At 43.7% G+C, this 17,514-nt stretch overlaps 1 protein-coding gene across 1 annotated transcript in view; it reads left to right on the top strand.

Annotated features, from left to right (window-relative positions):
• The first annotated feature begins 3,548 nt into the window (after window positions 1–3,548).
• Window positions 3,549–17,514, top strand: part of SCGN (secretagogin, EF-hand calcium binding protein) — a 30,031-nt gene continuing 16,065 nt past the window's right edge. Inside the window, exons 1-5 of the mRNA XM_026079833.1 lie at window positions 3,549–3,621; window positions 4,534–4,604; window positions 15,587–15,679; window positions 15,931–16,020; window positions 17,237–17,293. Coding sequence (XP_025935618.1) covers window positions 3,549–3,621; window positions 4,534–4,604; window positions 15,587–15,679; window positions 15,931–16,020; window positions 17,237–17,293 — 384 coding nt within the window. The remainder of the gene's footprint in view (window positions 3,622–4,533; window positions 4,605–15,586; window positions 15,680–15,930; window positions 16,021–17,236; window positions 17,294–17,514) is intronic.

The following is a 17,514-nucleotide window of genomic DNA, read 5'->3' as shown; positions in this document are numbered from 1 at the left end:
AATAAACCAGTAAAAGAAACATCTGAACTAATGATCTGCCATCATAAAGGCTTAATGCAAAATATCATCCTGTCAAATATTATTACTTTATAGCCATTTCTGAACTAAAAAAAAATGAAAGTTGTTTTTCAAAATATGTATCTCTAGAAATATATGATGCTATAAAGATAAAATTCAACTCCCCCCTTTTTTTTTTCTTTTTCGGCTTTTTGAAACAAGGATTTGAAATCCTGCTTCTAGCATTGTTGCATAGTGCAAAGTCAGAACAAGACCATTCCGTACTGTAGAAGGCAGGTGTCTTTTAATCCAAAGCATTCCCTACTTTTTTAATTAGCRGATTCCTTTAATTCTCATTTATTCCTTTAAGAAAATAAGGCAGAACAATACTTGACTTTGGTATGTGAGCTGTACACACAGCAGATGTATTCATTTTGCTGCTTTAATAGTAATGGCAATAAATTTGCAATTCAATACACTCTCCAAATTTATTGCATCTTGAAAAACACGCTGCTGAAGCAGTGAAACTCACTGTGAGCTGTTTTTTTAACCCCGTGCGTGGCTGTTAGTGCTTCTGCAGCTGAGCCACGAGGGCAGGATAGGAGAGGGCTGGAGGGCCGAGTCCCCCCAACTCCCAGTATCCCACAGACCCACAGGGTGGGCTTCAACCCTACATTATATATAGCTGGTATCTGGTGAAGACCTTCAAGCCCCTGCTGGGTGCAGCCTTGCCGCAGTGGCGCTGGGGGTCGGTGGCTTGCACCAGGCCAGTTGTTGCCCTCCAAGCTGTCCTGCTGCCACTGGTGGACCCTCAGCAGGAGGAAAGGCCATCAAAATTAGTCTTCAGGTGTACTCTGGGACTTCCCGAGTCATGCTTTATTGAGTAACCTGAACCCACTGGAGAAGCCTAAACCAATTTTAGCCATGCAAAATTACATCTTAAATATAGTTTATCTGATATTGTTGCACACAGCTTCAGTGTCATCTATGTTTGGGATGACCTGCTGAAGTTTTAGAAAGGTGTTTGAGTATTCTCCCACACTACTGAAAAGCCAAAGGTATTTTGCAAACTTTGGCATTCATCCAAATCTTTTGCAGAGTTCCTTTGATCATCTGTTTTCTCAAGCCTCCCATATATCCAGTGCTTAATGGTTGTCTCTAGCCAGCCTCTGCTTGCATGCACTAGCKCCTGTGTGAACTTGCATGTGCCAAGGGTGGCGTGGTGAGGCCGCAGGATGGCCCAGCCGGGCTCGCTGCAGGGCTAGCGCCCGGGGAAGCAGCTGGGGGGATTTGCATCATTCCACTAAGTGCTCACAGGTCAGTGCACCACTCTGATAAAAGAAAGGACATTAATGTCCTCAGTGCTGGAGATGAGCAAGGCCCAGAGCTGGGGACAGAGGCCTGTCTCTGCTGCTTTATTTTCTCCTTTCCAAGCATGCTCTGTTGCTGTGTGAAAGCAGCAGCGAAGTCTGTAGTTTTCTCTGCCGGAGCGAGAGAGTCAGGACTAAGCCCGCTTGGGAGGTCAGAGTCTCTCACGCTGGAAATTAAGTGTCATCACACCATCATGTGCAGATTTTCAGTGGAGGTAAGGATGTTTGTAAATTAAGATCTTTGAAATTTTTAAAGCTTTTTTTTTTCCCCCTAGAAGTGTGTATAGAAAAAAGTTTGAGAAACAACATATTAGAGAATAGTAAGTCTAGTAGAGATTCTACAGGGTGGGTAAAAATGTCTCTAGAAAGAAGCTTCTCTCAATGCTCTATGAGTTTTGCATCATCAATTTGTAATCCCCTCAAACCCTCTCTGGCTCCATCCCTGTTGAAATGCACCGGCAGTTCCCCCTACAAGTGTTCCAAAACATGGGTAGTATTTTTTTCTTAAGTTAATTAGCAACATATTTTTAGCAAGAAACTAAATATCACAGTTACGCTAACAATGGCCTTTGTTTATATGAACAATGGCGATGCTTTCGAAAGCCGGTTTTATGAACATTGCTGGAGACTGGTTGGCAGCTGTTTGCTGAAAAGCTGGGTTGTCCCCACCAGGGATGAAGGCTCTGGGTTTCTGGATAGAGACAGAGCCCAAAGGCAGCCTCCCCACTCCGCTGCACCCTGCTGGTCTTGCCTCAGCCACCAGGGACCCTTGTGCTGTGCTGGGGCCAGGGGAGCCACATGGGCACATGGCGGGTGCCATCCGCAGGGCTGGGGGGCACTGTGGTGTGGGGAAGCATGAGGAGGACAGCGAGCGCTAGGTGGACAGAAATGCCTCGCTGCAAAGCAAGGGAGGGCCCAAGGCAAGGACAGAGCAAGCAGAGACCTATGGAGTAGCCGGTCCAAGACTTGTGCAGGCAGACCCTAAAAATTTAGATTTTCTCTGTATGTCTTTGTTTAGCAGGTGCTTCTTTCCCATGCTGAGGTCCCTTGGCTGAGCGTGCTCATTAAAAGGTGTGGAGGTGCTTTTAACCTAGCATTAATATCTTGACAATCCTTTTTCTGGACTACAAATGTAACCAGAAGCAGCTAGCCAGAGAAGAGCTGTAACAAGCAGCTCTTGTGCTGCTAGTTAAAAGCTTCAGCTCTGTAGCATCTCCTCTTCCTTTGCACACTTAAAGCAACCCAAAATTTTTGTTCAGTAGCCTGGACCTTTCTCAGGCTCTACCAGCTGAGAAAAGGGCTGTGGTGGCTTTGTGTGTTGTAGTTAGCTAGCTGATGGGCAGACCATGCACAGGTGGAAATCACTGTTGTGACCTCTCTAAAACAATGTGATGTGCAGATATGGTATTCTCTGAGTAAAATGCCATTTTTAGTTTTTCAGATTTGTTTTAAGATCAAATGGGAGCCTGCTCAATGTACACGTTAAAGAATCTTTTTTGAAAGCCATCTCTGCTTTGCTGCTGAGAGCCTTTCTAAAGCAATCAGTGTTCTCATAAATTGCAAAATATATGTTGAATCAACTGGCAAAGTTGTAAGGGGACTAGGAAGAAGAGCTAATAATACTGTCAAAAACAATTCTGGAAGCACACGTGAAGACTGTGACAACAACACTGAGCACAGTCCCAGGGATTTGAAATTACTGCAAATATGCAAGTGATGTTCAGATCATATATAACCCCAAGCAGAAATATTGTGAATAAAAAGTGTTCTGTATCAGCACTGAGACCTCTAAACCCCAAGGTTTCTTCTTTCATTAGTATCACAGGAGGAACAGGATTAAGATTTCCAGACATTTTCATCTTACGGACTGTCATTCCTGGGTGAGAAACCATCCTGACTGTTACCGTGGGAAGAGAAGATGGGAAATCCCTGCCCCGTGCTTTTGCTTCATTTTCGTAAATTGAGGAGGAGGGTTACAAATTTTAGCGACGCCCTTTCACCCCCAGAACTTTTTTCCTAAATACCGCTTTTTTTTTTTCTTCCGAAGAACTTGCCCCAAGTATTTCAGCCGCAGCTCCGAAACTTTTCAAGGGGTTTTGCAAAACGGCGGCTGCTGTCGGCGGGCGCTTGGGCGGGCGCGTCCGGTGCCGGGTGCCGGGTGCCGGGCCGGGCGGCAGCACCATGGACAGTGGCGCCGCGGGGCGCCTCGACGCCGCCGCCTTCCTCGGCGCCTGGCGGCGCTGCGACGCCGACGGCAAGTGGGGCCGCGGTGGGGGCCCATAGGGTGGGTACCCATTGGGGTACCTGGGTGGGTGGGTGCCCCTGCGGGTGCCCATGTTGGACGGTGCCCATAGGGGTGTCTATGGGGCTGGGAACCCCTGGAGGTGCCCCTGCAGGTGGGTACCCTTTGGGGTGCCCGTGGAGGTGGGTACCCATAGGGGTACCTATGTGGGTGGGTGCCTGTACAGGTGGGTGCCAATGTGGGTGCTGCAAGGGGGTGCCCGTACATGTGGGTGCTGTGTTGGGGGGACTGACTACATGGGTGGGTGCTAGCGTGGGTGTTCCCATGGGTGGAGGTCACATGGGAAGGCACCTATGCAGGTGGGTACCCATGGGGTGCCTGTGCAGGTGGGTGCCAATGTGGGTGTTGCATAGCAGTGCCCATATGGTGGGTGCTAGGCTGGGGGGGATGTCCACGTGGGGAGTGCCTGCGTGGCATGCCCACCTGCGTGTTCAAGCTTCATCCCCAGTGGGGTCCCAGCAGATGTCATGGAGCCCCCCCCCCCCTTCCTCCCTGACCCATGCCCAAAAAGCAGGGCTGAAAATTCCCCTTTCTGCCCTAGAGTTTTTGCCCCACTCATCACCTTCATATTCTGCTTGCTGCTGCCTTTTGTAATCCCTGGGTTTTTTTCCTTTTTTTTTCCCTGAAAAGTTTTCTACAAGGAAAACTTCCAAGGGAGCCCACAGTGCTGTGCATGCTGCTTAAATAGATGTGAATTGATTGAATTGGGTGTGCAACTGCCTGAGCAGTGGTGCTGTGGACAGGCCGGGCTGCCAGCCAAGACTCCGCCATGCATCCCACTGAGGCCCGGGCCACCGTATGGCCTGTGGTCACCAGAGTTCAGCCAGTAACACCTGGTCATTAATATTTTTTATTTGCATTTAGATAATGGTTACATAGAAGGGAAGGAGCTTGACGATTTTTTTCATCATCTCCTGGAGAAACTGGGACCAGAAGTAAGTACTGGGCTGTAATTGTACATCAACTCCCAATAAAAAGGTCATTATGTTTAGAGACTATTTGTATTTATTGCTCTCTGATTGCTGGCTTCCTTAGCAATGCCTGAGGCAAAGAGCTTTCCTCCTAGCAACAAGGTGGCTTTTAAGGTTTGATAAAAAGTGTGATAACATTAGAATTTTGATCATTTATTTTCAGTCCAATATCTGCTATTGCTGTGAGATTGTAGTTGACATGAGCTAAAGATGCCGGATGGAAGCATATAGGGAAAGTCATTTACTGCCAGTGAATATAAACAAAAAGAAAAGCACTGATACATAGTCTGGCAGGGCAAGGCAGTGCACAGCTGTTATGTTTTGTTCAAGCAAGTGCTGATTAGTTTTGTCACTGTGATAAGTTTATTTCTGAGGTCAGCTTCTAACAAACCTTCTGTCGTTAATGTTAAATAGTGCTAACGAAGAAGTAGTATGCCTGTATGCCTGAAAACGGCTAGAAGCCAAACAGGAATCAGTTCCACTGCTCGTAAGGTCAAGCTCTGGGTGACAAGCGTGGCTCTTTGTTTCTCTCCTAGTTCTCCTTCGTAGCTTTGGCAGTATTTCTCCTCTTTCAGTCGCTGCGTCTCAGCTCTACTAGGAGTTGCACGACCATTTGTAGGGGCTGGTTTCCTCCTCTCCAGCTCATGCCTTGCCTTTGACTGTTGCTCCCAGTTAAGCAGAGCCACTCAGGTAGTCTGTTCAAAAGTATGACGAATATGCTTTGATAACAGTCTTTATGTTTTCACTGTGCAGCGTGTGGTCAATTAGTGAGAGAAAAGGAGTAAGCTTCTTTCAAATGGTAGGATATACGTGCCAAAAACCAGAAAAGAAACAATTTCATTAAGCAAAAAGTAATTAACAAAAAGGAAAAAGGTAGCTAATAAAAATCCCAAGTAAATTCATAAATACCAAGTATAAAATAAGACTTATACTTACAAGCCAATTAGGATCCTTTGAATCCTTGGGGCTGTACTAGAAAAGATGCTGCGAATCATTTGTCAGGCAAGGTTTGTTTAATTTACAAGTGATTTTTGATTGAAATGTTGGCAGTTTCTGCAGAAATGTCTTTCTGGAGCATGGATGGATAGATGAGCAGATAGGCAGATAAAAAAATATTAAAGCAAATCAAAAAAGATTCAAAGATAAGCACTAAGAATCATTAGGGATATAGAAAAACTGATTTGAAGAGAAATTGAAAAGCTTGTGATCATTTGCCTTGGAAAAAAGATGAAATTGGAAGCTGCTAGTCTTGTGGTCTTGAAACACCAGCGCAAAGTACACTCAAATGAACTGAATGACTGCAAATGCAAAATATTTAAGGAGAGGCTATTTCACACTGTGTGCAACCAGGTGGCAGAGCTCAGCGTTGCTGTAGCTCGCTGAAGCCAAGGACCTCCAAGTGGGGCTCTCTAGAATTACCGTAGTTAGTGATAATATCAAAGTTTAGTCTGTTAAATATCAAACAGATCTCAAACAGTATGCAGTCTCCTCATGATCAGCTGTCAGGAGGAGCCTTCTGCAGCCCCGCGCTAGCCTGTAGCTGCCCCTCTCTTGCACTTTCCTCAAGGGAGCATTTTGGAGGCAGCATACCACATCAGCTGAGCTGCAAACTGGTGTTTTATGGCAATTTTTGTAGTCTTGCTGAGGTCAAAATAAATTCGATTACGCAGTGTCAGGTATGAAGAATTAGGGTGCTCTGGTATTGAACTATTCCACTTTGAGAAATCAACAACAAACAGTTTAAGTGATCGCCAAAAATCACCACTCAAATTACGCAGTTTAAACCAGAATGCTCAACTAGCTTTCATCTCACTTGTTTCCACTATCTAGGCTTCATCATTAAAAGGAGAAGATTGACACAAACAGAATTAAGAAAGGGCCAGCYTTCTCACTCTCTTAAATAGCAGAACTAGACTAATTCTGGAATAACATGTTCACCATCTGCTACAGGTGCTCAAACAGGCACTCGAGTAATAGGATCCTGTGTTGTCTTGCTCCCCTTTCCCAGCTGTGTGTTTTCAGTCCTCGTTGTTGTTTAGGGATGAAATGGTCTCATAGCCATCAGGCAGGAGGCAGAACAGCCAGCCTCGACGGTCTGCTCTCCCTGCAGGCGTATTTTCCCACTGAGGCATAAAAACGAGGGTGAGCAGTGTCCTGTGAAACTGAGAGTAGACCCCATCCCTCGGGTGTGATCAGCTCGGCACCTGGGCTTCTTACCTGCCTCTTAGGTATGGGGCTCCCCTGTAGCGCTAGATAACCCAGAGGTCTCTGTACCTTTGTACAATGAGCATGTGTAACAATAGCCATTTTTCTCCTTGTCATGTGCTTTATTTTGTATAGACTTGTGGTTGTTGTGTGAGGGATAAACTGCACTGTTTTTCACTATCGTACGGAAAGGTAATGGCATTAGTGATACTAACACAGAGCTGGGAATGAGCAGCTTTGTGTTTTTATGGTAGCTTTGACATTCATTCTTTCTTTGCGCTCTTAAACTCTGTTTCCTTGCACAGTGAAAGGGAGCGGCAGTAATATATACTGACATAACTTCCAGATATGTCACAAGGATTAATTAGTAACTATGTCTAAAGTGCTGTACAAGTGATAAATAATGTTATCAGCTCTGAAAGTTGTCTGTGCTTGAATAGCAAACAGTTTCATAATTATATTTTTTCAGCCTGTGCTCTCTAAGCTGTTATTTTCCCTTAATGACCACTGTAGTCTTCAGCTCTGTTTGTCTTCCCAGCTACTCTGCTGCATCCTCAGCTGACACTAAATGCCAGGGGATCAGAGCAGCTGGGAAAACAATGCAAAACGGCGCACTCCAGGGATCTGAGAATCAGATTTCTTGGTGATGGGTCTGGGCGGGGAAGGAAACTTGGAATATCATTCACCAAGGGAGGCTAATTCAGCCTCTTTTACTGAGCCATCAGGAATTTGGGGGTGAAGGGGAAACCCTGAAACAGAGGTAGACCTAGATTGTGCCTATGCCTTTTAACTCTACAATAAACCAAGCTGAGTCCCAGATTGTGCAATCTTTCTCTCCTCCCCTAGCAGTGGGCAGTTTTAAGAAAAGGCCTTCGATTTCCGGATGTGCATTCATATACACAAGGCTTCAGTGAAATATGGTGGATTTATGATACTGAGGGACTTGAAGTTCATATGAATTTTCCATCAGCTGCAGGAGCTAATGTAAAGTGGTTTGTTTTAGTTTGGGGTTATGAGGCAGAATTGGGGATAATTCAGCCCAGTATGAGCATCGATTTGTGAACTGCTGTCTGTCATAATACATCTGCCCTCATTACTTCCATGGCTTCTCTCCAACCACGTTAGCTGCCAACTTGCAGCCTGCCACCGCATGGGTATGGTGTGCTGTCTGTGCTCTGTTCTCCCACCTCCTCGCAACCCTTTTTCTTTTACAACACAGACATCTATGTGTGCATATATCATTTCTAAAAGCTGTTATACTGGGGCTTTTCTGGTGAAAACTTAGTGAAAAAGACAGTTTCTTTCAACACTAATGAAGTAATTTTATTGGGACAGGAAACGTAACCCCTAAATTTCTCTCTTATATCACTGTACATCTTTCTTTCTGTACAGAGATCATATAGGATTCCTTGCTCTTTGCTTTAGTTTTAATGAAGTTTTGTGTACATTCTTGTAATAATTAGACAAGAAGAGGTTTATATATGAATGGCTATAAATTTTGGATTCATGTTTTCCTGAAAAGTTCTGTGAAATCAATGATATCTGGAGAGATACAAGAGGAAATGCACATTACGATTATGTTTACAGGTTCTTTTACAGAAAAGTATTTCACTTCAGTTCAGAGATTTAGGAACAGAAGACCTTTCAGATAAAAGTTTGTTGCTCCTACCTAAATGCAAGAGGCCCTGTGTGGTTATCTTTGAAAGTGTATTCAGGCAAGACCGGTATTAGTCTTGTTATAATCCCCTCAGCCCCCAAACCAACCTGATAGTTATGACTGGAAGGGACTCACGTTACTCTTCAGGGCTCACTCAGAATAGCCATAAAGGTTTTGTCCCTGCTTTTCACTTTCAGAGAAGACAAGCAACCCTCACCTACTCTTGCTGCAAGCAAGAATTTCATTTTTGCTTGCACAATGCCTTGTCTGTCTAAATCATGTATTTAGCTTAGTGGTCAGACAGTATGGTCAGCAATGCACTAGCTAGTCATACTAACTAAGTTTAATGTCCAAAATACCAACTAGTCGCAAAGCCATCCAAAGCAGACTTCCCATGCCTATCTACCACAGCCCCTCCATGTCACTACCCCAAGAGACCCAGGATCACAGACCAGGCCATGGGGACCAGCAGGTCCCCAGTAGGTAACGCTGAGAAGACCCTTAGCAGAAGGCATTCAGCTTGCATCCTCCTCCCGACTAAATCAGAAATCTAAACCTTGAGTTGATTCTGATTATTGTCCAGATATGTTTATTTCTTTGACCTGACTTTGTCAACCTTGATTATTTTGACCTATTTCTTTTCCTGTTCCAGCATGTTAAGGCAGGACTCTGTAAGCACCTGGACGCATCCCTAAATGCAGTTTCAGCACACCTGTGGGAAAAACAGAAAAAATTGATGCATCTTCCATACCCAAAGATGGGCCAAAAAACTTTCAGCCTAGAGAAAAGGACAGAATGAAGAATCTGTCTAAAGCCTTGAAAGCACACAGAAGGTTGTAATAACTTTTGTTTGACACTAATGTCTTCTGTATGAAAAAATGTTTCCCACATATGTGCTGAGGAGAGTGAAAAGAGAAGAAAAACAAGGGATGACAGCATAAGTGCTCATCTTTTATAGCATGCAGGACTATAGTAAGTCCTTACTGAAATGCAGGGCCAAATTCTCAAACAATAGCACTGCAGTTAAATAATCAACATTGGCCCAGRGGAGAAGTTGGCCCAGTAGCTACAGGGTAAAATCACATGTTAATGCAAGCAGAGTGATCTGCTGTACAACAACGTGGGTGAAATGAAGTCCCTAGTGTGATTTCTTTTTAATGCTGCAGGTTTTGAAGAAAAAAAAGTTTTTTCTTCTAAGGTCAAAGTGCACGTTACTGATCTCTCATCTGATCTTTGCTGGCCTCTTTGCTGTACTATATGGCTTTTGGCATGGTAGTAATTGTCAAGTTTGCTTTCCAACTAGCATTTTTGGCAGACACCATTTATTTTCCCTGATATTGTAGGAACTTGATATCTCTTAGACCCTTTGCCCTTCTATCAAATTTGGCTGAAATGTTGTTAGTAGAAACATGTGTTTGAGCCAGCATTTTCAGATAAGCCCCTTTTTTTTTTTTCAGGAAACAGGCTGTAACAGTCACAGTTAGTTTTTTCTTGTTCTTTAGACACTCTTAAATATTTATCTAGACAATTGATTCCAAAAATCAGATCAAGACAGAAAAAAAAATCAGTTTATGACAAGACTGTCTTGATCAGCAAAAATTAACTGGGACTTACCCTTTCATGCAGTAGTAAGATCTCTACATTGCTTCACAGTTTTTATCAAAACAAATCATGGTAGTGTTTTCATCAAGGCAAATTGCTGCCAGGCACATGGATCCCTTAAGGAGCAAAAATGTGATAGGAAAGCATGAGGAAAGACAGCAGAAATACAAAATGAATGGGTTAACAAAGCAGACAGATTACAGCCATTTTTCAAAGAGTCATAACCAACCATGACAAAGAAATTAAATGCTGTGCAGATTAAAAAATGTGAACGTGTCCTTTCCATTATTACAAACAGTATTAAAATCCAGATTACCTTTGTGATGCTAAATACTTCTGAAGGGTTTTCACAAAAGGAAAGATGAAGACTGGACACAAAGAAGAAGGCAGAAATTTAATTTGTTATGGCAACTTGGATTATAGGGGCTTTTCTCTGCAAAACTCTGTGGAAGAACATCCGTCATAAGAAAATTTCTCCTTAACCCTGTGATAAAAATAAGCAAAGACACAGCAATATTTTACATGCTGTTTGTGCTTTTATGTGAAAAAAAAAATGATGTGGCCTTCTTCTCATTGTACGTAGCAAGGATTTCTTCCTTGACTGGACAGCGAGAGTGGGCAACAACTCTTAGACACCACACAGCGTCCAACCTATGAGGACCAAGGCAGCTAAGTTTTATAATTCATATGAAGAAATCTAAAAAGGGGTTGCTCAGCCAACAACCACACTCATTCTCAGCCCAACTCTTAGTAAACTGGAGGCAAGTATTAGTTCAGGTACATTTTCCTGCCTGTGGTGGGAAAGTCCTCTTCATTACACAGTGTTGATTGATGCTGAACGTGAACATCTCTATAGCTGCCTCTGCCTTAAGGAGGCAGTAATTAAAGAGAAAATTGTGCTCCTCTGTCAATTAAGGCTATTACCACTTGATGAAATCCTCCCTCAGAACCTCGCAGATGTGCATGCAGCAGGGAAAATAAGAAACAACAGCCTGCTTGCTGTGAAAGGGCCCCCCGTACAGACAGCCACGAGAAAGGAGGCAACAGCATGTGCTTAAACTTGCATGAGAGGAAAATTTTCATTGAGCAAGTGTGCAAAATTTTAGCCCAATCAGTGAACACTTCAGAAAGTTTTGCAGACCTCTGAAGTGGGGGACTGTGGTTTAAAATGGGTATGCTCATGCAGGCCTGGCTCATGGTTTTACTCTAGATGGGCAACATGTAGTGAAGCAGCACTAGCTCTTATGAAACCGGCTGTGCATAGCTACTGCTCTTCACTCTCTGCCAAGCCATTTGCCCCTTTCCCAGCTCATGGAGACAACCGGCATGAATATGTATCCTGCTGTTGGTACAGTTGCTTTCCAGAGCATCCTCACTACTGTATTTTTTACTACTCCCCCTGTAATCCATAGGACTTGAATAAATGGCGTGTAAGCCTGAGGCATTTGAAACTAGAGCACGTTTGGCTTAGTCTTTCCCGCTTGCCTCAGCCTTTAGTTGAAAAGCGAGTTAATTACAGGAGAAGGAAGGAAAAAACAACTTTCCAGGGAAGCTGGTGGCCACAACACTCTGAGCAGCCCATGCTTTTCTGTGTAAATGAGGCATATTCCTGTGCAYGCCTGTCTGGTGGGCTCTCCTTACTGCTCTCCTATGTCCCTGCTTCCTTTCCTTAGTATAAGACTTAAAAAGTTATTTTGTCGCTTTTAGGAATATCTGCATCTTGTCTATACAAACCTCTGACTGCTGGAAAAACAATCTGCTTAATACACTTACATGCCAGTAATTAGTTGCTATATCTACAAGGCTTTTAAAGTGTGAAACTGTTGACATTAGTCCCCATACTGCCTCTCTATTTCCCTCCTGACTGGCTTTACCTGTTAGCTCTCTGTTCCTCTCTTATCTCCTGAGCCAGGCTCTGAGTCCCAGCTGGGGTCCCGGCTCCTGGTTAGGGTCCCTAGGACATTACACTAGTACAAATAATGACAGTGTCACCATTTTCACTAGTTAAAGCTGATCTCAATTCCTTAAGTCCAAGAATAATATACGGACAATGTCTCTTAATACTTTTCTCTCCATGTTTCTGAAACATGCCCTTCTCCAGACGTGAGGTCCCTGGGGAACCATCCACGAGGTTCCCGGGAATGCTGCCACGATAGTGCAGCCCTGATACGGAGACAAAACCATAAGCAAACAAAATCTAAACAAACCAGGGAATCAGCCTCCATTCCTTCAAGGGAGGAACAGGCAGCTCCAGCCTTTTGCCACACGAAGCATGGCTTATTGGGGTCTGGGTTTTTCTTTTTTTCATTTGCTGGTTTGTTTCTTTTTAAATGTAAAGTTCACCTTTGAAACCTAACAGTTTATATCATAGATATATCTATAAGATATATCATAGGTAATGTAAAAATCTGTAATATAAAAATAATCTACCTTGAGTTCATATCTTGGAAAAGCCAGTTCATGCAGTATCTCTTACTTTGCTTTCATTTTTGGAAGTAAAAGTCTGTTTTTAGCAGATGCAGTTAGGTTTTGTATTTCATAAACAGAATATTTACACACAGAGATAGACTGTCCAGTTTGAAAAATCCACTAGAGTGTAATCCCTTGAACTAAAACCTCTTGGAGCTGTGATTGTACACATCCCACACTTTGGGTATACTTACTTGATGTATCTCGTAGTCTGAGCCAGTTAAAAATAAAAAGGACAGTCCTGTTTTTATGCAGATAACAATGTTCCTGCCACCTAAAATTCAATGAAGTAGTTGTTAAAAGCTGACACAAAGTTGAGCAATAAGCTTTCTTAGCAAATGACTAGTCTGAATTCCACAGTGCATTTTTTGAATATTAGCTATGATTACAGTTTCAGAAATACTTTACCCTACTGGGCATGGAGGAGGATAATTCCAGAGTACTCTGCAAGCCTATTGAAGTGAGCAACTGGTGGGCTTGCCTAACGCCTGGGAAGTGTCTGACAGCTTCAAGGCGAAGGCAGAAGGCAATTTAAATAGCACAAGGAAGAGTTATAATGCAGAGGTGAAAGAAAACCGTACGTGCTTGTTTAATGGCACGCTCCTCCTTCATCCCTTCCTCCCTCCGCCCACTTGCCCACCCGAATTTAATGAATTGCTGCGAGGTGTCCAGGGCCACACTGCTCCCCGCAAGGGTCGTTCCTGCCAGCCGGGAGCAGGCTCCTTCCTGCAGCCATCTCCTGTCCTCAGGAGCCCCACAGTCGCAGGCCGGTCCCACTGCGCAGCCCAGCTGGGTCCTATCAGAAATGATCAGCCATATTATCTGTCTATCCATCTATCTATAGATACCTTCTATTACTTTTAGCAGCAAATTAAGGCCTTTGGAGAATATCAGTCACATCCAAACATGTGAGGCAGACTGGTGACAAAGGGGAAGCAGAGATAGGCCTTAGTTAATGAGCTTAGGCCATTTTTAAATCAGAAGTTTTATTATTCAGCTCTTTTCTTTTTTTTTTTCAATTACCTCGTCTGTGACATCCTACTGTTTCTCTGCAACTCCATCACTGGCCATGGCAGCCTTCTAGAGCAAAAGCTCTGCAACAGCCCTGCTAAATAGCAGCCGGAAATTGGTCTTGTCATCTGGCTGCTACTGAGTATGCCTAGGACCAGGAGAGCTTTGAGGTGGGAGTCATGTTCAGTTTTCTGTGTGATGATTTCAAATACCTGTCTCAAGCAAGGTGAGAACATTTGTTGCAGTTGCTGTGTGTGTGCAGCCCAACCTTCTTACTCTGCTAAGAGGTGACAAACAGGATACAAAGATTTCCTTCTACCCTATGCAGCTTTCTGCAAATCTACATAATTGCTGCTCCAGTTCATGCTTTGCAGAATCAGGGCCTAAAGGAGCACATAAAGGTGATAAAAAATCTGAGGCCTGGACACGCTAGATCTGGGCAACAGAACGTGCATACCCATCGCTCACTGTGGATATATAGGGTAATAGAGAGTGTCTTTTTCCTGCTAGTGAGATTTATATTTATTTATCCTCTGAACAGCCAAGCAGGCTGCATTGATTTGTGCATTATATGAATTTAAGAAAGTCAGTTATTGTTTTGTGTCACAGTATTAAGAAAAAGATTGCACAACCTCGTGGCCTGCGGTAGTAGATGAAGGGAGGAGAAACTGGGTTAGAAGAACCAAGAAGGCACTGCTAGACCAGTATTCCTAATCCCACCTGGTGTGGAGGTGACAAAACCTTTGGAGGGCTTTTCTTTTGTTGGGGGGAAGCTTAATTTATTCTCTGTAGGAGTGCTACAAAAGCATGCAGAGAACGAGTCGGAGTTACCCTCTGCCCTCCCTCCTTTCATAGAGAGGGCTACCTCCCACGGGACTGTGAGATGGAGCCAGGTCGTGGCCACTGTGTATGCAGAGGGTATCTTTAGATCTCATTATGGCTTCTTGAAAGGAAAAAAGCCAGCAGAACACAGATTGCAAGCAGGAGCTCATCAGTAGTGCGGAAAGATAGTTTGAAACTAAATAATAGTCAAAAAGAGTTTCTACAAAATGATAATGCATAACAATTGACTTCATAGCACAGCCAAATAAACTTCCTCAACACTCTGACCCCACCTGAAAATGATGAGCAAAGAGATTTGTAATTAATTTAATAGTAATCCCAGAATGTTCTCATCTTCACAGAACTTTAGAGATATTATCTAGGTGAGCTTCCCAACTCATCTGTGAAGCTTGTCTGACCAGAAGACTTTCCCCAAGGTGGGGAAATCACACATCATGCAGCCCAGACAAACCAGATATCCTAGAGGTTACTGCTAAGAAAAAATTGTGCCTGATTAAACTAAACATAGTACTTCACCTGTCACAGTAATGCCTGCCAAAACATATCAACAGATAAATCCTGAAAACTCTCTACATAAAAATTGATAATGGGGTTGAGCAGATGCAAAGGGAATGTGAATTGCTTGAAATTCCATGTTATTGACCCAGAAACACTGACAGGGCTTGGTGCCAAAGCCTTGCTAGTTCTTGAACCGGTCAACCGGTAATAATAATAAGCAACAGTCTAGCTCTGCAGACGCCTTCAAAGCAGATGATCTAAAGAACTACAGAGATGTAGTTCAAGGATAAGGGTATCTTCCTGAATAAAACAAGATGAAAATGAGCATCATGAGAACTGTTGTAATACTGCCATGATGGAAATCAAATCCCAGTGATATAGGGGAAACAGTTGTCTAAAGAAGCAGGTGTCACTGAAAGAGTTTTGGGTCCCCAAACCCTGGTCTTCCGTTTGAAAGTTTAGTTGCTACAAAGCTATGCATAGGACTTATTTCCCAAAATACACCCTAGGTGGCATGCTTGTGGGCTTTCAGAAGCATTAGTCCCTGACTGTAAAGGATGCAATGTTCCTGGGGGTTATCTGTAAATGAGGGGATATTTCCTTCAGGAGACTGTTTAACAACCTCAGCATTTTCACGTGTGTGTTGTTCCCCCTGTGGCAGAGCACCATCACAGAAGAAAAAGTTCAGAGGATGAAGGAGCAATTCATGTCCACCTACGATGTCACCGCAGATGGACGACTACAAATCCAAGAGGTATATCTCCCTCAATCCTCCACCGCAGTATTTCTTTTGTGGGAGATGGCAGAATCAGGAGCTAGAGCAGACTTGGGAGGCATGGGAAATGCTGGGGAGGAGGTTAGCTGCGGTGTACTACATTAGCCAGATCTCTTGGTCTGGGTTTTGTTTCCATGACAACAACATGCCCAGGTTTTATTTCCCGTATCAGCTCACCAGACTTCACTTTTTTTTTCTTATCTTTACTTTCCCTGGTTTGTCTTTTTTAGCTTGCAAATATGATCTTGCCAGATGATGAGAACTTCCTGCTGCTTTTCCGATGGGAAACTCCCTTGGACAACAGTGTGGAATTTATGCGGGTGTGTATCGCTGCATTGCTGCTTCCCCTTGCACACCAATTGATGCTTCAATGTATACACTTCAAGCATTTGCAAACTATAGCATGGAAAATATATGGTTATTGTAGAAGAAAAACATTTTCTAAGCTGTTGAGACAGAGAATGTTTTACATTATTTTCACTAACAAAGCAACAAGGTGGTAGCTAGGACTAGACCGAGGACATGCAGCAAGTTTGTTAAACTTTGCAAACACCCTCAGCCCCCTGTCAGCCCTGCCGCCAGAGATGAAAGGTTACCAAAGCACCTGCTGATTAATCCAGCCTGGTGTCAGCTACAGCCAAAGCTGCAGGTCCTCATCCACACCCCAGCGGAGGCCAAAAGGGCAATAGGGTTTTCTTAGCAGTGGCCCATTCCCGCCGCTTGCTGCCCCCAAAATCTCCTTGCACAAATGCGGTGGGGGGAGATGCTGCCAGCTAGGGGTTTCCCTTAGATCTAGAGACTCCCCAGTTGCCCTGATGCACTGATTTGCCAATAGTTGCACCCATCTGCTCCCTGTCTTGTTATCATTGCTGGGATGTGTGCAAAATCCAGCTCAGCACCATCGCCAAAGTTTGCCTGCCCAGACACCAAATATCTGCTTGTTCAGTCTTTACTACCATAATGGTTATGGCGAAGGCACACAAGCATCTGCCCTGGTCTAACAGATCCATCTGCTTCTGAGACATTGAGAAACTCATCTTTGGCAAAATGGGCACAAGAACTGCTGTTAAACACAAGCTCCTTTTTTCCCTGCAGATTCCTTAAATTCAAAATTTTGATTTTTCAAAGACTGCTTGCAGTTACTTTTATTTCACATCCAATGTGGGGAGTTGTGAAGATAAATGGCCAGTTGTGTACCGACTTGACTTTTACTCAGGAAAATTACCATGTTGAGTAAATGCATGTACAAATTAGGTAAGAAATGTGGGTCAGTTTCTCATTATTTTCTTCCTTTTAGGGAAAGGGTGTCTGCAGTCAATATGTGATTGCAGCATGACATATGTACAACATCCAAAAGAGAGTAAAAGCTGTTGTGTGGAAAGTTTATTTTATTGTGTCTACAGTTAATTAAGTATTGGATAATATAGCAGCATGCTCATTAAGAAAGTTCTGATTTGGACCTTTGTTATGATCTATCAACATATTGGATGATTGCCTGCAATATTTATGTGGTCATATCAATTTATCTCCATTCAGATCTGGCGCAGTTATGACACTGATAGCAGTGGATTTATCTCAGCTGGTGAGCTCAAAGTAAGTTGTCCAGACAAGTCTCTATGGGGTTGAACTGCGGTGTGCTGATGTCAATAGGAGCCTTTCCACTGGCTTTAGCAACCTGCTGCCTTTTTGTGCAGTTGACAAATGGCATTTCTATGCTGCTCAGAAGAGGACACAACGCCTAGGGGACCTGCAGGCCACCCGTCTCAGCTGCCATCCTGCTTGCTCCCAGGGGATGCACATACACCTCTCCTGTC

This window comes from Apteryx rowi, unplaced genomic scaffold, assembly GCF_003343035.1.
Source record: "Apteryx rowi isolate R43461 unplaced genomic scaffold, aptRow1 scaffold_50, whole genome shotgun sequence".
Taxonomy (NCBI): Eukaryota; Metazoa; Chordata; class Aves; order Apterygiformes; family Apterygidae; genus Apteryx; species Apteryx rowi.
Note: the sequence above shows the minus strand (reverse complement) of the source record. Positions and strands in the feature narration are given on the sequence as shown.